The sequence below is a fragment of the Kogia breviceps genome, chromosome 2 (genome assembly GCF_026419965.1).
Source record: "Kogia breviceps isolate mKogBre1 chromosome 2, mKogBre1 haplotype 1, whole genome shotgun sequence".
Classification (NCBI taxonomy): domain Eukaryota; kingdom Metazoa; phylum Chordata; class Mammalia; order Artiodactyla; family Physeteridae; genus Kogia; species Kogia breviceps.
In genome coordinates, this window is record NC_081311.1 from 137,761,851 (window position 1) to 137,789,511 (window position 27,661).

The 27,661-nt window shown below is 40.4% G+C and overlaps 1 protein-coding gene across 5 annotated transcripts in view; it reads right to left on the reverse strand.

The window, feature by feature from the left end:
* Window positions 1–27,661, reverse strand: part of STK39 (serine/threonine kinase 39) — a 491,161-nt gene that overhangs the window by 42,016 nt on the left and 421,484 nt on the right. For all 5 annotated transcript variants that reach the window (XM_067026251.1, XM_067026250.1, XM_067026249.1 and 2 more), the window contains 2 exons: window positions 18,665–18,717; window positions 14,463–14,531 (listed from right to left, as the gene is read on the reverse strand). In XM_067026251.1, the coding sequence (XP_066882352.1) occupies window positions 14,463–14,531; window positions 18,665–18,717 (122 nt within the window). The remainder of the gene's footprint in view (window positions 1–14,462; window positions 14,532–18,664; window positions 18,718–27,661) is intronic.

Here is a 27,661-nt window from a genome sequence, read left to right on the forward strand (position 1 = left end):
GGTGACTAACAGTGACTCTCATAAACGCTATGTAGACCACAATGTTTCAGTCATTCTTCCCAAAGCGGAGTTTCTACCTCCAGCCCCCGCCAAGGAACTCCCATCTTATTCTGGGAAACTGCAGGACCGCCTTACATTCTCTGACTGGCATTTCACAGAAGAAGTATCAGAGTGGATAGGAAGCCAGATGAATTCACTCCAAAACAGAAAGAGGAAAGAACTTACTGAGTGCCTCTGTGGGCCCGCTATCACACCAACCTCTCCACGTAATCAAGTAACACTCATAATAGCTCTACGAGTTAAGTGGGTCCCTCTATGGGTAAAGAAGAAACTGAAGACTAGACAGAAGAACTAACTTACCAATGTCACACCTAATAACTGACAGAGCTGGGATCTGAACTCGGATCTGTCTAATTCGAAAGCGGTCGCTCCCTTCCCTACACCACACGGTCTCTACATGCTTTGGATTTGGAGAGTCTAAGAAATAAGAAGGAGGATGTTTTATCAGTTTAATCACAAAAAGCAGGGACTGTGGAAAGCAGACACTCAAGAGACATGTAAAATTTGATTTTACCCAAATTTACTAAGAACCAATCTGAAATCGGTTATTTAAATAATTATAGGAGATGTCAGCTAAAGGAGCCTGGAAGCTTGTATAGTAATTTCTATGCCATTTAATGTTTTTATTACCTCTACTTCTCAGAAGTTTGAAAAGATTTTTTCCTAGAAAGAACTCCATAGAGAATAAAGCCAATAAAGGGGAGAGGGTAAAAAAGGCATGACCAGCACTGTCAGACAGCTTTACTAATTTATAAACACTCTAGAAATCACTACTGTGAGAAAACACTGTCACAACTCTATAGCCAGTTTACCAGGACAAAGGGTAGCTAAACAAGAAGTTATTTTACTATGCCTACATTCTGAACATGAGGCCACCTGAAAGCCTACTTTAGGTAATTAGAGTATTAGTCCCTGAAAAAAAATTTGCTGAATTCAATTGCAATTAATGGACTTGAAATGGCAAGTTTTCTTTAACCCAATGAACATGAATATTTTATGTCTTCTGTACTCTATTATAATGATAATAGTTCTACTGTATGTATAGTACTATCTTAGCCCACTCCATAATTTGTGTGAGAATTAGGCAATATTATGAAATGGAAAATATACTTCATCCTCTTTGGGAATACACATGAAGGCCCCTTGGTTACAATTAATATAAAGAAAATGCCTGCAATTAATACCCAAGTTTTGTCTTTTCTAGGAATCCTTATTTCCCTTTCTTTGATCGAATAACTGGATTCAGAATTCCTGCAAGATATCTCTGAAATTCTCCTGATCCCCAAACAATAAATCGCAAGTCACTTTTCTAATGCCCTCAAACTTAAATGAACCTAGAATGTTGAAACACCATTCAGTTTTTCTTTAAAACATCTTTATTGGAGTATAACTGTTTTACAATGGTGTGTACCATTCAGTTTTTATTTCTCAAATCCTCCAGGGCTACTGTCCTTTCCTTCTGTGGTTCCTACTCACCTTGCTCAAATGGGCACCAAGTTCAGGCAGCAAAGGGATCCAAGCTTTCGTAAACTGCTTACTTAGATTCCCTGGCAGAATAAATGAGGCTAAAGGAAAGCATTTATCTGCCCTGATAGGAAAAAGGCAAGCAAGGCGCAAGATTTCTACTTTACCTACATAGAGACAATCAAAGTTGAACAACTAGAACTTAGTATTCACAAGGCATTATGACTAGTGGCTATTTACAAGGCGCTACACTATCCAGCCCTCGCTCCTACCTGGTTTTATTTCGTATCACCCTCTCCTCACTCACCTCTTCTGGCCACGCTGGTCATGTTTTACAAAGCTCATCATCTTTGCACAGGCTGTGTGTCTGCCTGGATGTCCAGGCTAAATCCAGGACTTCACTCAAATAGTTCTCCCTCAGAGTGGCTCACTCTGCTCTTGAATCTAAATGAGGGGCACCCCCAGACCCCCCACTATTTGTTATTGTCTCTGTAGCACAGTGTTTTTCCTGCAGACTTCTCTCAATTTGTAATTTCCCTTCTACCTGCGTATTGACGTCATGTCTGCCTTTCCTGTGAGACTGGAGGCTTCATGGGGGACAAGAACCCTGTCTCTTTCATTCACCTGGTGTACCCAGCACAGCGTAGATGAGATGCTTTATTTATTGAGTAAATGAAGGAGGGCAGCTTCAGGGTCTGGATGACAAGTGTGGTAGAAGGCTCTTCTCCCCACTTCCGCATGAAAGCAACCACTACTCTGGCTGAATCACAAGAAGCCCCCTGGGACCTTCTGGAAGGAGCACCCCTGAGGTGAGCACTCAGGCCCTCATGCTGGCTGGTGACACTGCTGAGGCTTCTTCAAGAGTCTCTTGGGCAGGGAACAAGTGGGAGCCAATGACCCTGCCACATGGTAACCAGCACTAACAAAGCGATTTAAGAACCCCTGGGACACATTCCTTTGGAGACTCCCAGTAATAGCCCAGAGGAATATCTGTCATTATTGGCTAAGAACTATTTAGTCTGCAGACATATGAACTGCATGGATATTTCAGGGTATGCCAACAAGCCTGAGCTGTTCTATTTAATTATTGCAAATTAATCCTGTAAATCCACTGTTCAGAGTTCTTTCAAGTGCAGAATTCTGTATTTATGATGTTAAAAAAAAAAAATCCATCCTGAAAAACAAAATCAAGTTAATCTCTCGTCCCCATTCCTCACCTAATGACAATTTTCACAAGCACTAAATTAAAAAGCCAACTTTTCATCTTTTTGTTTTTTGTGAAAACTCCAAGTGTTTCTATTTTTTTAATTATTTATTTATTGGCCGCGTTGGGTCTTCATTGCTGTGAGCGTGCTTCCTCTAGTTGTGGAGGGCGGGGGCTACTCTTTGTTGCGGTGCACGGGTTTCTCAGAGCGCAGACTCAGTAGTTGTGGCGCACGGGCTTACTTGCTCCGCAGCATGTGGGATCTTCCCAGACCAGGGATCGAACCCATGTCCCCTGCACGGGGACAGGCGGATTCTAAACCACTGCGCCACCAGGAAAAGTCCCCCAACTTTTCAGTTTTAAAGAAATCCTTAGAGGTCTGGTCTACTGTACCAGGGGCCAATAATCCCATGAGTCGGATAACCTTTGGCATTCTTATGCTTCCCAAGAGTTGTGCCGTCCAAACCATGTCCTCTCATCTGTATTCTACCTTTCTATTAGATTATCAGATTTCCAGTGTATGCCATTCTCACCTTATCAATCAGTTCCACTGACAACTGCAAGAATTAGAAGCAAAACAGTGAGAAGTCTGTGTGAGGAACGCAACAGTCAGCTCACAGGGAAGGAAAGCAAGGCTACTGCCTGAGCCATTTGGAAGTCTTTCCTGTCCTTCTGACCCTGCATATCACTGACAGGTGAGAAAGTGCAGAGACCTGGCAGTAGAATTCTGACCCCAGATCCATCCGTCCAATGAAGAAAAGGATCACAAGCACACAGAGTTTCTAAAGACCCAGCTAACAATCACAGACTGGTAAGGAGGCTCAAAATCTATTATAAAAAAAAAATTAGACCTCCTGGGGGCCTATTACTGAAAAGACGCTTTGAATTTTATGTTCTTATTTCAAGTAAAAATCTTCTCATGGCTGACCAAGTTCCCTAAGGGTGAAGATTAAGGCATTAATCTCTGCCTATTAAAAAATTAGGCAAATTTTTTAAAAAAACACCAAAACCTGTCTGCCAAGTCTAATGGACAGCCTCTTCTTCACTTTCTGCCATAGTGTACTCTGGCCAGAAGGGGCATTGGAGCCAGGCCTGCGAGTTTACAACACCCATGGCTATTCAAATGATATCCTGACTACAGATTCCTGCTGGGTGGTTCTATGGCTCATCAGACATGGGCGTGTGTCACAGTCTATTAGAATGTGACCAATCAAGGCCTCTCATTGTCTTAAATGAATCTGGGGTGAAACATTCTTAGACACCTTTTGGATGCTAAACGTAAGTAGTGCAGGATTAAGAAGAAGGTATTCTTAAGAGTCAGCGGGAAGGAACTCTTTGTTTTAGAAAAATGGTAACCAAATACAAGATATAGGATCAAGGTTAAGAGTGTAATTGGATATGAAGCCAAAAATAAAATGATAATAAGCCCACATTTCGTCAAAAATGTTGACCTAATTTTCTTTCTTGGCTTTAAAATGTTCTTGATTGGATATACAAGTTTATTTTCTGTTATATAAGAAATTAGGAAGCAGTGGCTTTTTTTTTTTACTAACAGTAAAAAATGCAGCAGAGATTTGGCTTGGTATTAGAGATCTGCTTGTCAATCTACTAACAAACACAACTAAGAATCTACTTATATCTGCAATATTGTACTATTGATGGAATAGTTAAAATTCACATGGGCCAGAGATTTCTGAAGTGGGTAAACACACACACACACACACACACACACACACACACACACACACAGACACACAGACACACAGACACACACGACTACAGCCCAAAACAGATCAATCTACTAATGAAATAGGTTGTTCAGCAAAAGAGCCATTTCCTTTAAATCCTATATACTTGGTAGTGTTAGAAAAATGTATAGTATCAGAAAAACTAGGTTTCCTGCACCAGATTAAACCTACTTTACTTCCACCAGAAAGACATTCTCAGTAAAAGTAGGGATCAGTATTTGGGGTTTATTGTAATACTATAGTCAGAAAGTTTGGCTAGATTGAATGTAATCCTCAGGCGTATCTGATTCTAGACTTACAAGACAGATTAACATAAATTAATACAGGACAATTTAAAGTAATTGAAAAAAGCAAGACTCTAACTGACAGTGGACGTCTAAAACTAATCCACTTAGCAAGCTCTTGTTTCACTTAAGTGAAATTAAGCACAGATCTTTTGCTCCGGACACGCAGGCTCGGCGGCCGTGGCTCACGGGCCCAGGCGCTCCGCGGCATGTGGGATCCTCCCGGACCGGGGCACGAACCCGTGTCCCCTGCATTGGCAGGCGGATTCTCAACCACTGCGCCACCAGGGAAGCCCTAAGCACAGATCTTAACTGGAGTCTATCTTTATCAGTGGTTTTAAAAAAGATCCACAACTCCTAACTAAATAGAAAGTGACAAAGTTAATTAGAAAATCAGAGCTGACAGTGTGGTCTACTGATGTACTGATTCATAATCATGTGATACAGAAACTGAGAACACCTTTGGGGGAAATTAAAGATTTTATGCTTTTTAGAACTTCCTGGAAATAACCTTTGCCCACATTATGAAAGGTAATTTTGAATCACCTCCTGCACCCCCAAATCAGATGTCTTTGTAAACAGTAAGTCTGCCAGCCCTTATCAGGAGAGTCAATCATTTTCCATTGGAATCTGCAGATAAGTAGGCAGAGGGGGTGGCTAAGGCCGGCAGTGGGTTCAATCATAGGAGTAGGCAGCTTCTTTCAGGGTTCTGATTTGGTTTGCTAGGAAAACTTTCCTTATGTTTAATATCCTTGAATTTGGGGGGACAGGAGGAGTATGGTCAAAAAGACTATAAAAATGATACTTTGTTAAAACAAAAATTGTATTTTACTTCAGTCTATCTGTCTTCCTGTTGCACTTAAACAAACTTAAAAAATATATTAACTTTTAGGTCTGTGACCAAATTAATGCTGAGTGTGTGTGTATGTGTACGTGCTTGCTCTTTGCATATTTATTCAGGCCTGGCTCCCAGCGTTCGACAGAGCAAACAGCTCTTTAAATATTTAAGCAGCAAAACTGATTCTACCACCTTGCCAAAGAGTACAAATGCTGAATAAGATGGTCAGTCATCTAATGCATGGTACACTTTTTATATATGTTAGATGGTCCAGCCTATCACCTGTAAATATTTTAAAATAATTTCTGTACCCTATTTTTTCATATTAAAATTAAAAATAAATTTTCCTACTTCGGCATTAATACCTCAATAAGGATTTTTTTTTTTAAAATTTATATTTATTTATCTGGCTGCACTGGGTCTTTACTGCTGCACGTGGGCAGTACTCTTTGTCACGGTGCATGGGCTTGTCTTTTTGCGGTGGCTTGTTGCGGAGCACGGGCTCTAGGCACGCGGGCTTCAGTAGTTGTGGCTCGCGGGCTCTAGAGCGCAGGCTCAGTAGTTGTGGCGCATGGGCTTAGTTGCTCCACGGCATGTGGGATCTTCCCCGACCAGGGCTCGAACCCGTGCCCCCTGCATTGGCAGGCGGATTCTTAACCACTGCACCACCAGGGAAGCCCATCAATAAGGATTTTTTAAAGAAAAAATGGTATTTGGAGAACCAGGAGCAATGAGCTACAATCAAATGGGCAGTGGCACATTTTTGAAAATGGTAACCCTATGTCATATCAAACTGTTCAACATTTATTTCTAGTAAATATATACAAGGAAAGTAATCAGTATAGTTCTCCCAAGCCACTTATAGTCCCTAATTCCCTAGCCTATTAAACTTAACATACAGACAACTTTTAATCAGGAATCACTCGACTGTATTTATTGACATCATTTAACTAACACTAAGCCTGTCTAAACCCAGGAAGGGCTTACTGAATTTTCTTCCTTTTTAAAATTATCTGTCACCATTTAAAAATCATAGTACAGTTGCTTAATAGAGACACTATTTTTTAATGAAAGTTTTCCTTCATTGAATTTCAACATCAATAAACATCACAGCATAATCACTGAACTGAATGTAAAAGAGAATATGTTTACTCTTCCAAGACTTGCATTGTAAAAGTGCGCGGCTGCTCAATAAATCCTGGATCTCTCACAACAGACTTAAATATCCCTGGCTATAGCTGGGGGAACAAAGCACTTCACACATCCAACCATATGCTCATGAACGAGCAAATATTCTGTTGCTTGCGTACTTTGGAGCCTAAAGATACGTTGCCACTGTAGAGAAACATAAAAGCTGAAGGCCACCTGGAGGATCTACTGCACGCCCAGCAACAATAGTAGTTTTAATAAAACTGTAATGACTCATTATGGTAAAAATTTATACCGATGAGGCTCCTCCATGCATCTACACCATTTATACACACACAGTTTTTAAAAGTTAACTGGCACACAGTTTTAAAAGAGACTCCTAAAGGGAGAAGAGAATCAAGGCAGAAAAGCAAAGGAGATTAGTGAGATTGAAAAGGAGATACAGATGATAAAATGAGCTAAAACAGTCTCCAAAGGTTACCACAAGCAGAACTGAAGAAGTAGCCACAAAATTCTACTGTGTTTAAGAATCACCTGGGATGCTTGTTAAAAATGCAAATTTCTACCCTCTATGCCCAAGACTCCAGATTCTGTAACTCTAGGCTGGAATCAAGAAATGTGCATTTTAAATACGTACCCAAGGTAAGATTCTGATGCAGGCCATCTCACAGTCTATACTTCTGAGACAAACACTGTAACCCCAGCAAGCACTGAAAGACAGAAGGCCTTCGAGACCAACCACATTTCCTACCCAAGAGGCAAGACTCAAAAGTCATGTGAAAAGTCAATTCTTAAGAAAGAGAGAAAGAAGGGGAAGGTGGGCACAGAGAGAGAGAGAGAGACAGAGAGAGACAGAGAGAGAGAGAGCGAGAGAGAGAGAGAGAGACAGAGAGAGAAATCATGGTGAATTATTCTTCAGTTTTGAGAGGGTGCAGTAATATTTGTGTTGCCCAGGTCATCAATTCATGAACTATTCCAGTGTTAAATTTCCCAAATGGAATTAAAATTATTCATTTATCCATAAACATACTGAAGTGCCTATGTGTGGCGAGGATGGTAGAGATTCAAAAACATAGAAAACAGGCCTTGCCCTAAAGGTGAGCTCAACCTCCTTGCAAAGAGAAGGTGGGTGCCAGGAGCAGAGCAGGATGAAAGACACATGTTGCGAAAGGTAAAAATAGTTCTCTGGTGTTCAGGACAAGAAAAAACTGTCCTCTAGATTTCGTTAGGGAGGGGGTGAGCATCAGAGAAGGCTTCCTGGAGGTGGCATTTACAGTGAATCTTTGAGGGCAGACAGGTTTTGAGAAGGATTCTCCATGTGCAGGAAAACAGCGTGCCAGGGACATAAACAGAATGTCCGAAAGTCCACTGAGAGAGCTTATGGGAATATATATAGCTAACATTAGCTTCCAGGGCAATGTTAACTAGTTACCTAGGCACAAAACCCCTCAAAGGAAAATTGTATAAATAAATGCAGAAACAGAGCTCCCTTCTCAGGACACAGAAATTCCAACATCTAGTTCTCAACCCACTTAAAGGAAAAAAAAAAAAAAAAAAAAAAAGACATATGTTACAAAGCCAGGACACGGTGGTGTAAAAACCCAGCAAAGAGCAGTCAGTAGGCACTTTCTCAAAAGGCAGCTGCCAAGCGGCTTCCTTTCCCACATTCACTCACTGTCAAATCTTGGACCCCGGAACAGGCCTTGGAGATTGAAGGAGGAGAGGTAACTGGCTAGCTTAACACACTCATCAGCGTTCCTTCTACTGCTGAGGTCCTAACACTCATTCAACAGAGACTCAAGAATATCACGTAGCATAAGGCGTGAAGAGAATTCAGAACTTTTGCTTTCTTTTCTACATGAATTTGTTTTAAATTTTCTCTCCTCTCTGCTTCTACTGCTGAGAAAACTTCTGATGGGCTGTTTCTGAACTAGGAGGCAAAGGGACCAAGTATCTGTGCTGCCTCAGGGGTCCCTCTTTGAAACGACTGGATCAAGGACTCACATCTGGTCTATTTGTCAGCCATCCCAGCAAGGCAAGAGAAGCAAATTCATACATGCATCAAGTTTTGCATCTTGCAAAGTTAACTTACTTTTTTAAACCAACACCCACCCAAGAGGCCTTGTCATTCTTAGTTTTGATTTACACAAGGCCTAGATATATCTGCTGTTTCTTGCCTAAGGTAGAGCTGCACTGAAGCACAACTGAAGTGGGTTTATGATTTCAGTCTACAAATGCTGCATTTAATTTCTGTGCTGCTCTGCTTGTGTGAGAAAGCAATCACTCCATGTCACTAAACTGCTCCTTCAGCCTACATGCTGCTTTGTGAAGGTTGGCACTCAAGGCAGATTACCCTGAAGCTGGACACTGAAAAATTTTTTGTTAACATTACGTTTGCCACATTATAGTAAAAGTCATAACATTCACTGCACCATAACATATACAATTGCTTTATTCAGCTTTTTTATATTGCCCTAAGCATTTACTCTGATTCAAGAGGAAATTTTGGTGGGGGAAAAAAAGGATTTTTTAATCTATTTAAATGTTAGCTGTTTTATATTATGGAAACTGAAAAAATACACACACAAGAAATCACCCAGACCTCTAAGTGCCAATGTTCTCAATTGAACTGGACTATTTTTGGTGCAAACTTTGTCAAGTGAATGCATTTCATATTTGTGAAATGCCACTTGAATTCTGTACTCTTGAAAGCAACGTTCTTGAAATAATTGAATCCTATACTTAAAATAGCCTTCTTTAGAAAGTGTTACGAGATATCTCTATATTTCAAGGTAGCATTTGTTTATCTCTAACAAGTTACTGAGTGGCTACTATATGAAAGGTACAGTTTAGAGCACTGGGAAAATAGCACTTAACAATACAAAAATCCTGGCCTTCAAGAAACTTATGCTCAAGGGAAAATCCTATATATTTAAATAATGAATAAATGAAATATAGCCTATTAGATGGGGAGAGACTAGGTAAAGTACTTAAGTAAGGATGGGGGTAGAGAGTTGGGAGCGGGTTGCAATTCTAAGTAGGCCGGGCTAGGAAGGCCCCTTTGAGAGGCAGCATTTAAGCACTAGGAGATACCCAGGTGTACCTGGGGAAGGAGCATCCCAAGTGTAAAAGCCAGTGTGGCTGGGGTGAAATGGGGAAGAGGGAGAGCCAAAGAGAGGGAAGGGTCTGAGAAATGACAAGGGGCAGATCATATAGAGGATTGTAAGCCACCGAGATGTGGGATGGAGAGCTATTAGAGTTTTATTTAAAGCGTTGATGTGATCTCGCTTACATTTTTTTATTGAGATGTAATTCACATATCATAAAACTCACCCTTTTAAAGGGCACAATTCAGTGGTTTTTAGTATAGTCACAAGGTTGTACAACCATCACCACTTCTAATTCCAGAATGCCTTCAGCACTGCAATGAGAACCCCAAGACCCCTAGGCAGTCACTCCCCTTTTCCCTGGTCCCTCTCAGGCCCTGGCAACCACTAATCTACGTTCTGACTCTACAGATTTGCATACTGTGGTCATTTCATATACATGGAATCATAATATGTGTGGCCTTTTGTATCTGACTTATGTTTTACTTGTATCTCTCTGGTTGCTCTGATGAGAATAGGCTGAAAGGAGGCAAAGTCATAAGCAGGGAGACCAGTGACTAGATGAAGGCAATAATTCAACTGAGAGATGAAGAAGGGTTTGAAACAGGATGGGAGATGGTGAATAATGGCTGGGTCTTGGGTACATTTAGATAGGCTGGATATTGACTATGAGAGAAAGAAAAGTCAAGGACAACTCTTAGGGTTTGGGCTTATGCACCTGAAAAGATGGAGCTGACATCAACTTAGGGTACAAGGCTGCTGGAGGGGCAGATTGGGAGGAACAACAGAGGCTGGTTCTTGGAGATGTTAATTAAACCTGGGATAGTGATTAGCCTTCTATGTGAAGATGCCAAAAAGAGAGCTGAATATGAGTCTGGAATTCAAAGGATAGGTCTGTGCTGGAGATATAAATGTGGGAGTTAGAGAGTGGAAGGCATTAATACCATGAAACCAGATGGTATCACCAAGGATGTGAGTGACTAGAGAAAAGAGGAGAAATCCAGGGAAAGAGTCCTTGGACATGTCAATATTTCTGGGTCAGAGAGATGAGGAGGAACCAACAAAGAAGACTAAGAAGGAAGCATAAATAAGGTGGGAGAACCAAGAGAGAATGGAGTCTTAAAAACCAAATGAAAACACTTATGGAGCAGGGCATTGTCCACTATGCCCAATGCTGCTGAGAGGTCACTGAGAATTAACCACTGGATTTAGGAGAGTGGCAGGCAGTCACTCACAGATCATGTATCTTCTCTCCCTCCATCTTGCTCACTCCACTCCGGCCACATCTATCTTTGCATTTGCCATTTTATCTACCAAGGGTGTGCCTTCCCCAGATATGGCTTTGGAAAAAATAGTCTGAGTGGAGGGAGGAAGTTGACTGGAGTGAGTTCAAGAGACAGTGGTACAAGAAGAAGTGAAGCCAGGGGCAATTCTTTTGAGGACTTTAGTTGTAAGGGGATGAAGAGAAGTAGCTGTAATGGGAGGTGGAGTAAAGAGAGGGCTTTAGAATGGGAGACAAAAACATGTCCATGTGCTGGTGGGACAAATCTAGTAAAGAGGGAAGTAAGTGATGCAGGAGGGGCTGAGATGGGTTAGAGGGGACAGATTTAAACACATTTCATCTGTCTATCAAATAGTCAACACTTAAAATATAAATCATCTACTGATACAGGAAAAACAGGTAAGGGCAAGCTATTTTTTTTTTTTTTTTCCCCAGGAGACACTGAAACCAGTTAAAATTATCTAGGTCCGTTCTTCAAGGCTAAAGATATTGGATTAATTGTACACAGAGTGTCAGGTTCAGGAGTAGGCTCTGGGCTTGGAGTCACAGGATCCAAGTTCAGGAACTATGACAAAGTTATAATAACCCAGAAACTTCTTTTGACCTCCCTTTTTTGTCCATAAAATACTGATTAAAACCTGTCCTCTCTACCTTACAGAATTGATGTGATGATCAAATGAAATATGCAGACACTGTAACTCTTAGGTGAGCTGACCCTATGAGGCATGGTCAGTACTGCTAGATAAGGAACAAGTGCAAATGCTCAGTCTCACTCCAACACTCTACACTTCAGCTCTAAGAAGGGGAAAAAGGCAAAATGAAAAATTTGGGGAAGAATAAATACAGCATAGAAAAACAGAAGCTTTCTGGTTATTTAAATCACACTCAATAAGTTGGACATGAATTATGCCTTAATTTCCACTTTTAAAGAACTCAACAATCCAAAATCCTCTAGCTTAGATTCAGCTGAGCCTGGGGCAAAAAAAGAAGTACACTAAATTTGACTGTAGGCCTGAAACAAGATCATGCTTAAATAAAGATGTGACCTGATACTTCTCCACGAATCTCTTTTATTCTTCCTGCTCCCTACCACCTGCCACGATGACCTCAAATCAAAAGACCATGTGCTCCTCAACATTTTTGCCAAAGAGGTCTCACATTAGTGGGTGTTTTTAAGTTATTTTTTATTTGTTAATTAATTTTAAATTCTGGCTGCTTTGGGTATGGACCATAGCACTCTTTAAGGAAAATATATCAATACCTTACAGGGTATCTTGATCTAGCCATTAACTTTTCTCCTTCTTTCTTCAGGTAAGCTAAGACACAGAGGTGTGTGCTCATTTTTTCAAATGAGAGAATCTACATTTATCAACTGTTAACATAAAGAATTCTGAGATGGAGCTTATTGATACAATAGATGTCAAAGTTGAATTGATCTTATTACTCAACTTCCCCTTACATTTGATCAGAAAACTGATGTAAGAACTCAGCTGGCCACGGGACCTCACAAGGTTTTAAAGTAAAGTATGAAAGACAATATACAAGGAAATATATACACACACCTGTATGTCCATGTGCATGATGTATGTCACTTTCCTTTGAAATATGTCTCTATCTCTTTACACATGTACCACTTGGCAAAGGAAACTGCTCTCTCATGAGGCCAATGTGTACACTTCATGTGTAATTAATAGGGAAAAGCTTACTTTCTTCTAATTACAAAGATATCTTTGTATCTACATTTATGAATATTTGTATACCAATAACATATTAGATACTGATTCTTTAGTCAGAATTCCAATCTCCCACTAAACCCCCTGTTACTCTTATTTACATAAAACAATTCACTTTATTTATTTATTTTAAAATACATTTATTTATTTATTTTTGGCTGCATTGGGTCTTCGTTGCTGCGCGCAGGCTTTATCTAATTGCGGCAAGCGGGGGCTATGCTTCGTTGCGGTGGGCGGCCTTCTCATTGCGGTGGCTTCTCTTGTTGCGGAGCATGGGCTCCAGGTGTGCAGGCTTCAGCAGTTGTGGCACGTGGACTCTAGAGCATGGGCTCAGTAGTTGTGGTGCACGGGCTTAGTTGCTCCGTGGCATGTGGGATCTTTCCGGACCAGGGCTTGAACCTGTGTCCCCTGCATTGGCAGGCGGATTCTCAACCACTATGCCACCAGGGAAGCCCAAACAATTCACTTTATAATGATGTACATTATAGTGATCCTAAGAACAAACTATTCTGATGGGTAAGTGTATCTACCTCAAGCTCCCTCTTAGTGACACACTCCAGTATTACTGGGGAAGGATTTATTTCAAGTAAGTGATTCTTTTAAAAAGTTAAAACATATCATTTAAGGGGCCCAAGCTATTTCAAGGATTGGTTTTGATTTGAATATTTTTAAAGAAAGTTTTACCATAATACTATTATAGTGTTATTATAATTATATGTAATTAACAATATAATGAACATAATATCATAATTAACATTAATATTAACTCAGCTTAATTATTTAGGGTCATCATTACCAATATGCAGTAATAGGCTACATTATAAAACCTTCATAAACTCAGAATTTGCTGAAGAGTCTGGAGCCCTTCACCCTCACCCTAGGTAGAATCAGGCTATGCTTTTTCTTAGATGATACTGTCTGCCTCTTACAGCTTTTCTGCCTCGCTTGGCCAGCAGTCATTTCTTGCTCCTATCAGCATGCCTAGAGCTAGCAGGCTCCCCTATTTCCACGCAGCTTTTTCTTGATTCTAAAAGTAGTAGAAAGCGCCACAGTCTCAAAGTGTGGTGATTCTGCCACAACCCAGCTGCATGGCCCTGGACAAATCACTGAATCACTTCAGGAATTCGCTTCCTTGTCTACACAATGGTAGAACTGGCCTGAATGATCGTTAAGTCCTAGCAACCTTAAAACTTTATAATGAATGAACCTTGCTAAGAGCTAGGAAAAAGAATAGAGAAACTCAGAGAAAGGACCTCAGAAGTTCCCATACTTTGCTGCACGGAATTTACAGTATCTTGGGTTTGCTATGTCATGGACGTTTTGGTCTTCTAGGTTCTTTGTTTTATCTCCAATAAGTGACGTTCTGCACTGGATAAATCACGTCCAGACAAATGGGACAGAATTAAATTAAGAGCTTTTGAAACAGGAAGTTAAATATGACTCTTAAATATACTTATTTCACATAAAAGATAAGAATTCAAGAAATTTTCAGAAATCCACAGAATTATTCCCTTATGAAAACTTTTGTTTCTAAGTGCATTTCCATTTGATGTATCAACAAAATGACACTACATGCATTAAAAAGTGACTTACCTATAACTACATCATGACCATCGACTAAGCCAGCAGAGAAGAGCTCCTGAGAAACACCGTCTGCCGTATCTGCCCAAACGTGAAATGAAGGTGTATCAGTAACCATACAATAAAAACCAACAATCCAGTACAATGTAGGATATATATTTTTTCATTTAGAAAAATCATCCATGTGTGTTTCAAGTCAACTAATTCAGATTCTATCAGGAGGAAAAATCAGAAGCAATGTGAAATACATTTGCCACGTACAATTTGCATCCTGCTCTTTATTCAACAGAAGTTTTACAAACTTATTGTTTCATTTTTGTTGAACCAAACTATTACCCTTTGTCAACTATCTGAATTATTCTCAAATGCCCCTCTAGAAGTTAGCTCATAACTGTTCCCTATGAACACTGCTTTTCTTTCTTGCCAAAGTAAACTCCAGCCACCATCAATCCTTTTCTATCATTAGTAGCTACTGAGTTAGAATTTATGGCAAAGGTTGAAGACGTAGCATTTGACACAACCTTATATTTGGTACAAACAGCCTATGAGCTTGTTGGACTATTAAGATTAGCTATTTAAGTTTATGCTATTAAGAAAAATCCTTTAACATGACATTGATCATTTGATAGCAACAGACTCATTCTCTTAGAAAATGTGGTTGGATAAAAGAATGTAGTTTCTCAATGATAAGTGACAGGAGTTAGCAATCTCATAAAGATGGGACTGAACAAGCTGTAGCAAGTGAATCTAACTGAAATTACTTAATTGAGAGGTTATACACGAACACGATAATAGTGAGAAGTCTGTTTGAAGACTTTGTAAAGGGAAATTGATAAATTGCCATGTGCTCAAAGAACCATTATGAACCCCTATGTTTTCACAGGGGAGATGACATGGTCTCCATTGGCGGCCTGATATTCTCACAAATAGCCAATACTATATAGCTGGATAAGAAGAAACTGGGAGAGCATAGCTCCTGAATCAAACAAGCACCTAAACTGAATTGCAATTTGCTATGCCAAAGCCTGCCCTCAACACAGACTGGGTTTCCCTGCTTAGTCTGTGTTTCACATGTGGTGATTATGTAAGTGGGCTCAAGTGTGTGGGGTGTGTGTACCTGTATGAGCACATAGTTGAAGGTACAATTATCTTTCACACTGGGCTTTAAAGTGCTTAGTAACCCAGTGTCTGACTCATAGTAATTACTCAACAAATGGTCATTGATGATGATGAGGCAGCCAAAGGTCACGTGAAATGCTCCTTACACCCTTGTGTTCTTTCTCCCTCTCATACATGGCCCTATTTCCTAAATCTCCAATAAAAATTTGAGAGCTGATACATATTCTTTGTACTTTCAGAGAAACTGGGGTGGTATTCTATCACTTTACTCATTCAGTGAAATGCAATGAAGGAAATGGAAAAGAAAAACATTGGAATCTTACTAAACAATGAAATTCCATAAAAGGTGGGCTTATCTTGGGCCTCGTCCTTACTGTTAGAAGTACCAGAAACACCTTATAAAATTCTCTCAGAGATAAAACGTCTCATAGCATGGAACCCAGGGTAGCATAATGAAAGGCTCTACTCTGAAAATGATGTAGCTTTAAAACGTCGGCTACAACATTCAGCCTCACAATCGCCATCTTCCTGGATGCCACTAGAAACTTCAGGACAAGAAGTCTATTAAATTAAAGTGCCTGCCTCGTAGACACCGGGTACAGAGTAGTCAGTGGTTACACTTCTACTGACGGATCGTCTGTTAAAGCAACTGGATATGTTACCACCACCTCTAAAGTATCAGTAAAATCTTACACTTGAGTAAGGAGCTATAATCAAAGAAAGTAGTTGAAAATGGAATAATCAACAAAGTCACATTGAGGGCTAGCACTAAAGCAGTACGGAAGCAAATGAATGTTCCCAAATGATCAAAGTGTACAGCATCTCTGACTATTTTCAGGACTCTTGGGTACCAAATGAGTCATATTAAAATAGCAAAAGGGTTGTGCTGGTTGGTCAAAAATGGAAATATTCCTTGTTTGTGTGTGTGCCATTAAGCAGTTATTTTTCATGCATGTTAAGTAACATATCAGTAATAGTTTAGAAGAAAAACTTGAAGGTAATTGGTAATTTATTTTTCTTTAAGCTGCTGCTTGACATTCCTAATGTGTAAACGGGTTAAATAATCATAAATAATCACGTACGCTCTGCTTTCTAGATCATTACAGCAACATAGTAAACACAAAGGGCTTGCCCTCAAATGACGACAGAATATTTGATATGTTCATATTATACACTCAATGACGTATATATTTATGTGTGTATACACCAGAGACATAGTACACATGGTATGCATGCACAGATTGAGCGCAGACAACATCTCAAATGCAGACAGCATCAGTAATCACAGAGGTACAGTGACATAGCTATGGTGTTTCTGAAACTAAACGGCTGTGCTCGCTCCCCAGGGAAGGCCAACTATCATCAGGAAGCCAGCGCTATGGTTTCTGTCTGGGCAACAAAAGCAGAGACTCTGAATCTAACCATGGTAAATGAGGCTGCCAAAGCTAGCACAAAGGGCCAGGTAATGCTGATAAGGCCATCTTATCCCCAGCAATCCTCAACTCAGAAATTCATTTCTTTGGTACCTTTGAAATTAAAATTGATTCTTATTGCCACTGTCAACCTTAAACAATCAGATGAAAAAAAACCCCTTAAAATAAGAATTCTTTTACTTACTATACTTGAAACATTTATTATATAATTGCTAGATTTTATTACAGTATTGGCTGCTCAATGTCTTTATATTATGACAAAACAGCTTTTTGATAACAGCAACTGGCCACTGTTCAATTTCACAGACTGACTCTAAATTGTCAAAGATTGCCCCCAGAAAGAAAGATCAGTTAGCAAATTCACTAGGGTCTTACTCACATTTCTTTTGTAAAAAGATATGTTTAATTCAAATATACTGGAAACCATGAAATCTTTGTGTTTACAGGGGACTAGACATCAGGACCAATGAATCTATGACTGACCACCTATGGCCCAGGAAGATATTTTGTTTGGTGGGCACTGAACCTGAATGTATTTAGACAGAACTCTCTGGTTTTCTGAAGCTCCCACCATTCACTTTGGCTCCTGTAAGCATTTGAGTTTGTGTCTTCTTACAGTTGACAATACGCAGGGAGGTCAAGCAGTTAACTGACTGACTAGCTATCAAGCTAGAAAGTTTCGGGTTTTCAAAATTTTAGCAAATACAATTTATCTAATCGAATAAAAATTTACTTGGAGTTCTAATACATAAAATAATTATAGAATGTTATTAGCTTACATATATTAGTATGTTCAAATGTATAAGACTAATGAGACATCGAGGCTGCTCTCATGTATATAAAAGTCTGAAACCAGAGATCAAGGTGAACAGCTCCAGTCTTAGCATTAGCATCTGGTTTTCACTTCTCTAGATTGTTTTGGTTATGAACTAAAGAGTGCAAAGAAAAATTTTTGTTTAACAACTGACGTTGTGATCTCCAGGGCCTGTATCCAATAATTAACCAAAATGACTTGAGATTCTCCTGCATACCAGGCACCGGCCAGGTGCTGGAGACACCAAGAAACAGGACATGGCTCGATGACTTCCAGGCATCCAGGTGCTAAAAAAGCAACCAGTCTAGCCTTGAAACTATTTTTAATAACTACTCAAAATACTACAATTATATTCAACCGCAAGACTAGCACTGTTCCTACCAAGTTTCCTAGCAGTGCCTGCAGCAAGTAGAGGCCCAGATACTCCTCAGCCGGGCTTCATGTAATCTGAACCGACAACAGAGAGGCAAAGTATGCTACCTTTTGGTCTGATGTCACTGTTTGTTGCTCAACCCTAATTAAGACTGCTATGCACGTCTCATCGCACTCATCATAACGTCCTTTAGGCCCTGAATCACCACGCCAGCACTTCTTTTCATGGTCGAACTAAGAGATCTAATTTATAAGTGCGTATATTCTGTGCAGCACGTGTCACTGGAATTCATGCAGTCAATAGTGGGTTTGGTTTGGATTCCCCACAATTATTGCAAATCCTTCCTTTCTTCCTTCCTTCCCTCCTTTGTTTTTAGAGAACACATTTTTGAATAGCAAATTATAACCACATGCTTGTCATCAATTTCTGAACTGCTCTTGGTAGCAATAAAATGATAATTTCAATTAAAACTTACCTCTTCCTGGAGTAAACTCAAATCGTATATCGTTAAGTTCCTTTCTGGAGTTCCTGAAATACATAACAAATAGCACATTAAAATCTAATGAAGCAGAGTTTAACCAAACTAAATGTATTCCAATTTTTACAAGATGCTACTGACATATAGATAGCATTTAATAGTTTTGGGTTACTTCTAAATACTTCTTCCACTGGAAGAGGCAGTTATGACAATAATAAAGGGAGATATTGTTTAACTGACTGAATTTACCTTATACAAACATGATTGTATCACAAAATTCCAAAACTAAATGCTCCTTTTATAAAATCTACAGTAAACCAGTAACCTTAAATTTAATTCCATAATTAAAAATTTCAGAAGCTTTTAGTCTAGCATAAATAGTATTCAATACATTTTTCATATTTTTCCTGGGAAAATAGTATTTTATCAAATTATTTTTATTTCTAAGGTTTTTTTTTTTTTTGATGTGGACCATTTTTAAAGTTTTTATTGAATTTGTCACACTATTGCTTCTGTTTTTTGTTTTGGCTTTTTGGCCGTGAAGCCTGTGGGCTCTTAGCTCCCCAACCAGGGATCGAACCCACACCCCCTGCATTGGAAGGCAAAGTCTTAACCACTGTACCACCAGGGAAGTCCCCTCAAATTATTTTTAAAAGTGAAACAAACAAGGAAGATAGCCTTAGCGATAAACTTCACGACAGCACTATACATTAAATCATACAACAAAAATGTCCAGAATAAGGTGTGTATTTTGTTGTTAAAAATTTTATCTAAATAGAGGGGGACCTCTGAATGTTATGAAATTGCCCACTGAATGTATAAAACTTTTAAGAAATTTAAAATGCTTACATAAAACTACAATAGACACATATATGTACGTTCAATCAAAATATCAAATGACACGGGAAATATGGAACAAATAAATATGTAAGACATGAGTTTTCCATTCATATTAATAGTAAGACATAATAGTAAGGGCAGTGAGTTATAATTAGAATGGTTTTATTTTCTCATAAGAACACTAAAATATTATGAGTAACTCTCGACAGATGCTAGAATTTTTAAAAAAAACTTTTAAGAAACTGCAGTAGGACACATGAAATAGTAATTTCTGTATGCATTCAACTTTTTGCTCAGCTGCCAAGAGTGCCAGAGGACAGAGACAGAGATGGTCTGAATACCAAGCCCTGAACATCCTTCTTCCGGTGCCAGGAGAGTCTGATCAAACCCTTTGATACTCCAGTTTGATACTCTAAAACTCTGGTAATATCTCCTGGTCTCTAGGTACAGTGCCTGAATCTTGATGACATCAGTCTATGGGCCCTTTCTGGTCCATAGCCTGATGGTGGTTCTTTATGTCCTACCACATCCTACGACACCAAGTGTGAGGAGGCCCAAAACGATGACAAAGGCAGGGTACCAACTGAGAGAAAGCCCTTCTCCCAGTGCCCAGAGAAGCTGACCCAAGTCTAATACTTTGCACGACCAGAGAGGTAAAGGGTCAGGAACTCCAGAGACAACCAAGCCCAGGCTACCGACAGGAGAGCCTGCAACCTCAGCATCTCCTCTCGGGTGTCCGCACCACAACTTTATCGCTACTCCTCTAGAAGACAGAATGGGAACTAGCGGACATTAGCAATTCCTATAGCTGTGCTTCTTTCAGGACCTTCTGAGAATCTGAAAACTGTGAAAATTGTGAATGCTCCCACTAAAAAAGCAGACACATGACCAACACATGAAATTGCAGGCAACTGTAGATGGTTCAGAGGTCATCTTGGACCCCAGGCAAAGCAAGCCTGCCCTGGAGGTGGAGTGGGCCATGAACAACCAGTGCCTGCACTGGAAGGGCTGTCTGCATGTTGCCTGAATTTTCTTAATAAACTACAATGTCACCACACATTACACAGTGTTTTCATATCTGTCGGCAGTTCTCAAACTTCTTGGTCTTAGGACTCTTTTACATTCTTAAAAAGTATCAAGGACCCCTAAGGAAATTTTGTTTATGTCGGTTGTATCTATCAATATTTACTGTATTAGGAATTAAAACTGGTAAGTTTTAAAATATTTATTAATTCACTTGAAAATGAAAATAATCAGCCCATCACGTTAATGTCAAAATTTTTTCTTTTTTACGTAAAATTATTTGACTTTCCAAAAGAAACACAAATCAGTGAAAAGAATGCATTGTTTTCTATTTTTGTAAACCTCTGTAATGTCTGTCTTCAGGTAGCTGGATTCTTATATTTGCCTCTGTATTCAATCTACTGCAATATCACATATCATGTAGCCAGCTACTGGAAATTCTACTGTATGTATGTGAAACAATGAGAGAGAAAAAGGCCAATACTTTCTTAATATTATTATAAAAAATAGTTTCCACCTCATAAGCTCCTTGAAAGGGTCTCAAGGACCCCCGGGGGTTACAGGACCACACTTTGAGAAATACTGATATCAAATTTCATCTGATCCTGATAATCAACCTTTGAGATATACAAAGCAGGTGTTACTTGTTTCCCATTTTTTGGTGAGTACATTCAATGGTTTTTTTTTTTTTTTTTTTTTTTTTTTTTTACAAAGTTAATGAGTGGCAGAGTGAGGACCATACTGGAAACACCTAAGGCAAACACAAATGTTGAATTCCCTTTCACTTGTGAGCGAAAACAAATATTCCCCAACATTTGACACGTTACTATAAAAAGATCAGCAAGCATTCATTTATTTAACAGCCTTCGTTTTGTGTGTTGTGCATCAGCAAAGGTTGAATTAGGACTACAACAATTCAATAAGAAAAAATAATCACTAGGAGAGCAAGTATTTATAGTGTGTTTAACAATAAAATGACAGAAGGAGAAAAAAAGAAAAGGAATTAGGTTTGACCATAATGTATGCCATTGTTCCTTTCCTCTTTTTCTTTTGATCAGGCTTGTCTAAATTAGTTTGTTCTACTCAGGCCATGAGCAGAGAGGTGTAAGAACCATACCCAACATATCATCATGCACATCCTTATTCTTTACATATCAATCCTACAAAGGTAATACCCAACATCCATAATCTTTATCTACACCAACGGTGGCTCAAGTTATGGAGGTTGCCTAGTCACGTCATTCTTTTATGACTCTGAACCCAAAATACCCACCTTTGAAAAGATCACAGTGATTGATTGTGTGTAGTAGACTTGTCCCATCAGGATGAAATATAGTTGGAAAAATGCCTAACTGGATCTAACTACTGAAGGTCATCCTTTCATAAAGAATTAATCTTTTTTGGACTCATACTTAACACCTTTAATTGAAAGTACATTTACTTTAATTGATATGGCACAAGATACTCCTGATTGAAGGGAAGCTGAAAATAGGTATGATTTAAAGCCAGACACTATGTCTGTGCAACTTTCCAGAGGAAACGTTAATAACTTGAGAGCAACAGTTTCAAGACCCAGGGGACCTTTAATAACTCTTATTAAAAAAAACTCTTTCAATCCTAAAAAAAAAAATCCCGAAACAACAAACTCTGAAACTTGGTAAGGCACAATCCCTTATTTCTTATTGGAGTGTATATTGCATCACAGATGCAAATGCCTACAGGGCTCAGGCAGAAAAATTTTTTCTTAAAATAGGTGATACAATCACATGGCTTAAAAAATCAGAAAGTACAATAGGGTATTCCATGAAATCTAGCCCTCTCAACTCCTGTCACTCATCTTCCTGGTCCACCTCACAGAGGCAATCATGCTATAGGCTTTCTTTGCATCCTTCCTGAGATTTTTCTACGTATGCTCTAGCAAATACACATACAGAGTTCCCTCTAGCCTGTTTAATTCAAGTGGGAGATGGTAGTAGCATTCTGTATGCTGTTTTGCACCTTGCCTTTTATTTATTTATACCTTGGAATTTCTCCGTATAGGTTCACAGAGAGCTTTCTCATTCTTTTCTGTTCATTTATAGCTACATAGTATTCTGTTGTATGCCACATCCTTCTTTAACCAGTTACCAGTCTATGAATAGATTGTTTCTAGTCTTTCACTATTATAAACAATGCTTCAATGAATAAATTTGTTCTTATGTCACTTGGCAAATATATGAGTATAAAAATAAATTTTCTAGAAGAAAATTGCTTGGTCAAAGGATACATATATTTACAATTTGCTAGATACTGTCAAATTCCCCTTTCATTTAAGTTGTATCAATTTATACTCTCACAAGCAATTTGAAAGCACTACTGCAGGAACGTTGAAGGAGTATGGCAGAAAGTGTATTTAAAACAAAAAAACAAAAAACAGGGAAATGTGGGGACTATGCCAGATGGAAAACTTATTCCCCATTGAAAGGGAGCAACCTCTACTCACCACCACCTGGTTACGACGAAGCAGGGGCTTAATTTCGTTAAATTTTATTTTTTGTTATGTCCTTTCAAAGTGAGAAGTTCCAAGATACGGACTGGCATGCATAGGGGTTTTCTTTTTGCTCTTTCAATTCATCTGCAAGGGACACAGTGAACACTCAATGGAGGCCTCTGGCTAAGAGGGTGGTGACGACAAACACATGAGTGGACACGTACCCTTCCTGGTGGTGGAGGTGCAGGAGGTCCGGACAGTTGAAGTATATATTTTACAGGATGTAGCACTTTCCTGCACCTCTTAATTTACCATGTCAAGACAACCTGAAAGAGTTACTGCTTTTGGAGGGCTCCCAAACTAAAAGGCCAGCTCAGAACTATTTGCATTCCTCAGCTGCACAGGAATGTCTCTTAGCCCATGCCAACAAATATATGGGGGCACATGCACCCCAAGAACCAGATGGAAGCGAAACGCTCAGAAGTCCAAAGACCACTCATTGTCAAAGGGCATCATAAACTCTAAGTGTCGTTGGTGCTCCATCACAGGGTGCTCTGGAGTGAGGCTGAAAGTCAACCAGTTCCCCAGGCTCTGAAGTTGAAGGATGTAGGTGGAGTAACGCCACTCAGGATCCCTGTAAGGGCAGTGGGTACAGTGTTTCCCAGGATCCAGAGGCGGCCCCTCCCTCCTAAGCAGCAGGGGATTTTCTTAGCCAACAACATTCCAGGTGAGGGGAAAGTTGCTGGTGTCCAAGGAAGTCCAGAGGGACTCCTGGACCCCTAGAGTGTCTCCCCCCTCTCGGGAGCAGGATGGGGACCTTTCAAACACGTTGGGCTAGGAGTCAGTTGGAGCATCACTCAGCTTGCTTCTTTCCTACTCCTGGCACTGAACTGACGTCCTTTCCCACGGGTTTAGGAAGAGATGCAGGGTGCCTCTCCATAGCAGGAGGCAGCGAGGTGCTAAGGAGGTGACCCTGTGAAACTGTGGAGAGAGGTCTGAGCTCAGATCTACTTGCTACCTGTCTGGCCTCTGGAATCCGTTTCCTCAACTATGAGGTGGGGAAAATAATAATAACATTTACAACCTGCTGGTACGTGCTTGGGGCTTCACATGTGTCATCTCATTCCATGCTCAAAACCACCCTTCAACTAGGGATGACTATTACCCCTATTATTTTACAGATGAGGAAATGGAGGAGGCTCAGAGAGGGTAAAGGATATATCCAAAAGCAGGTGTCTGAACAGCACGTCTGGACTAGATCTAGAACTTAATAAACGTAACACATCGTCTTTGCCAGCGCACAACCCTCACCTGAGGCTCTATCAGCCCTGCCCTGAGTCTGCAGGTGCGCCTAACTGGTCTCTCCACATTCAAGCTCACGGTCTCCAGAGGAGTCAGTCAGCTTGTACCTGAAAACCTAGTCAGGTCACTCCCTTGCTGAAAAACTCCATTTCCGTCTCCTTATTCTTAAAGCAAGATTCCAAATCCTTAGCATGACCCTCTGAGACCTGCTCTTGCCCGTCTCCCCACCATGACCAGACACCTACCATGACCCGTGGGCTATACCTTCCTTAAGTTTCTCAGGTCCTCCATTTCTCTAAAACTCCACTACTACTGACCAAGGGCAGGTCACCATTATCTGCTGCCCATGAGAATAAATCGTTTAATGACCAAAGAGTATTTTACCCACACTCACAGGCACCATGCAGATATACACAGAGAAAGCTGCTGCTAAAACTAAAGATGTACAGCCAAAGGGAAAAGGGCCATAAAAGGTGAGAGAGCTATTACTCAGGGTGTGACCTTTGGTAGATGAATGTGTAGCCCAGGAAGAAAACAGTTGTACTTCATGAGATGTGAAAAGTGCCAACGCAGCGATAAGTTGAAGGACACCTACAGCGTAAGGCCAGTGACAAAAGAATCAGGAAGAGAAAAAAGAAGCTTCCTGTGGCCAGGCCACGTTTACCTCACCCCGGGCTTTCCCAGAACAGAGTCTTTAAGTCAGCTAACGAGACTGCCGTAAAAGCTGGAGACTCACCTGGACTCATCCAAGCTCACTTTGCAGTTCAGACCCTCATCAGCTGCTTCTCCTGCCTCACCTGCAGTTTCTTCAGCTTCCCTCACAGATTAAATGAACTGTGTGAAAGCACCCTGGGGCTCCCTCACGCCACTAACAGGCACTGTGATGCCCTAAATTTTGAGGCACACAGAAGTGGGCAGAAAGTCATGGTTCCAGTCCTGAATGAGCTTACAATCTGCCCAGAGAATGAAGAGAATGACAGCTGATCTATGCAAAATCACCGGGAAGACCCCAAGGTAAGTACGTGCTTTAAAAATAGTAGCATAGGAGGAAATATCAGACTAATTCAGAGGAAGGACCACTCCCCCTCTCTTGGCTCTCACTCTATCCATCTTTCGTACTCCTGTCAAATTAATCTTCCTCTGGGGTAAAGGTCCAATCACAGAATCATATAATTTTACACTTGAAAGGGGCCCTGGAGGTCATCTAATCCATTTCCCTCATTCCTCGGGTGAGGAAACAGAAGCCACAGAGAATAAGTGGCTTGCTTAAGACTACACAGCTGGTTAATTCACTCAACACTCCCTAAATCCTTATTGATCACCTACTAGGTGTCAGCCCTATCTTAGTAGCCACTCATGGCAGAAAGGACACCCAAACCAGGGACTGAGATTCCTAGATGACTGCTCTTTATTCTCCACTGGTGGTTCTCAAGCTGCAGGCAGGGGATGGAGGCACAATCTCTAAAGAAAGAAGTTTTTTCCCCCGGTAACCCACTGCCCCTAGTTAAGAATTACTGCATGCAATGAGAGGTGTTATTGATGGGAATTTGTTTCACGTATGACGGATGTGGTGGCAGAAGTAAAGGTGGAGAGCCACCGCTGTACCCACCAGCACCGTGCCCCAAAGGTCTACCCGAAATCGAAGCTCTCCTATACGTATGTATCTCCATGTACCACAAGCCATATGCTCCAGAAGTGTGAGAATAGTAACTGAGTCCTATATCTCCCTCTCCCCTCCAACCCCTGGCCTTGCATTTGACTTGCCTCAAAAGAGCCGTTTAGGGCTTCCCTGGTGGCACAGTGGTTGAGAGTCCGCCTGCCGATGCAGGGGACACAGGTTCGTGCCCCAGTCCGGGAAGATCCCACATGCTGCGGAGCGGCTGGGCCTGTGAGCTATGGCCGCTGAGCCTGCGCGTCCGGAGCCTGTGCTCCGCAACGGGAGAGGCCACAACAGTGAGAGGCCCGTGTACCGCAAAAAAAAAAAAAAAAAAAAAAAGCCTTTCAGACCAGTGAGTGTCCTAAAAAGTGAAAGTGAAAATTCCTCTCAGCATTATACCTCCAGACACCCAGAATTATGCCTATAGTCTAGAAAGTATAAGTTCGTAGCATCCAGAATTCTAGTCTACATGAAGCCATGCAGCATCACATAGCTCATGATCAATGTCAAATAGATCAGGACATCATACTGTTCTCTTTAACCAAAGAAAAAAGGAAAGAAAAAAAAAACAAGAGCAGCAACAAACATACATATGCATATGCACATGTGCAAGCGCACACGTGTGCACACACACAGACACGGGTTTCTTTAAATAAGGTGTCTTGACATACAAAAAAATTTGACCTTACATGCTGGTTGTCAGCAGGTTTTTCTGCAACTAAAACCACAGGCTAAGGACTCTGAAGCCTCCCCCTGGCTGTGGAGCATGTTGAAGGACCCTTTTACATTTGCAGCCTGCAGGGAGCAGACAATCTGGCTGCCTATGATTTCACACAGCAGACACTTAAATTAGAGGTGCATATGCAGAGCCTTGCATACAGAAATTTCTGATGCTCTGTACCAGGCTGACACCTATGAAAAAAATCACATGCAAGAAATTATCATAAACAACCACCTTTCCTGTCCACAAACAATAGTTTTCATCTGGAAAGAGTCCAAACTAGATTAAGGTTTTGTTCTTTAACAGAAACCTCTTGAAAATCTCCATGCCTGCCAAGAAGAGGACACAGCTGTTTCCTCTCCCCAACCCGATCCACTCTCCAACCTAAACAAACACATCTGATCCGGTTTTCTCCAGTACATATTTTCAAAAATCATGATAGACATAGAGGATAGTGCAAAGAGTAACAAAACAAATACACATGTACCTACCACCCAGAAATTTTAAAATGGTAATAACATTTTTGTCATATTCTCTTCAGAGCCTAATCATAAAATTTTAATAATGTTTGACCTACACAGTACAAAATCAGTTGTGTTACGTCTGAGCTCTGGTAAATCATGAGCAAACAGATTATTGTGTAAGGGCTCTGCTTCCCATCAAGATTGTGGAACCATATTTCATGGGTAGCAGTCCTTTTCAGCATTCAGAATGTCCAGCGCATATATTTATTGAACCCATTTTCACCCACAGGGCAAAAGGGAGATGCTGTGACCACACAAAAACTTGGCTCATGTGTAGGGCTGGTGAGAACAGAAACATAGTCGAGTTGGAGTTCACGTGTTTTAGTAGCAGGAAAAAAATATTAAGTACACTTCTTACTTCGGGGTTTTGTGTATGCCTCTTGATTATAATCCACTGATGTAAGTATAGAAGCAGCCTTTGTTCACATTTGTGCCTGAAAGTTTGAAGTGTGTTAGA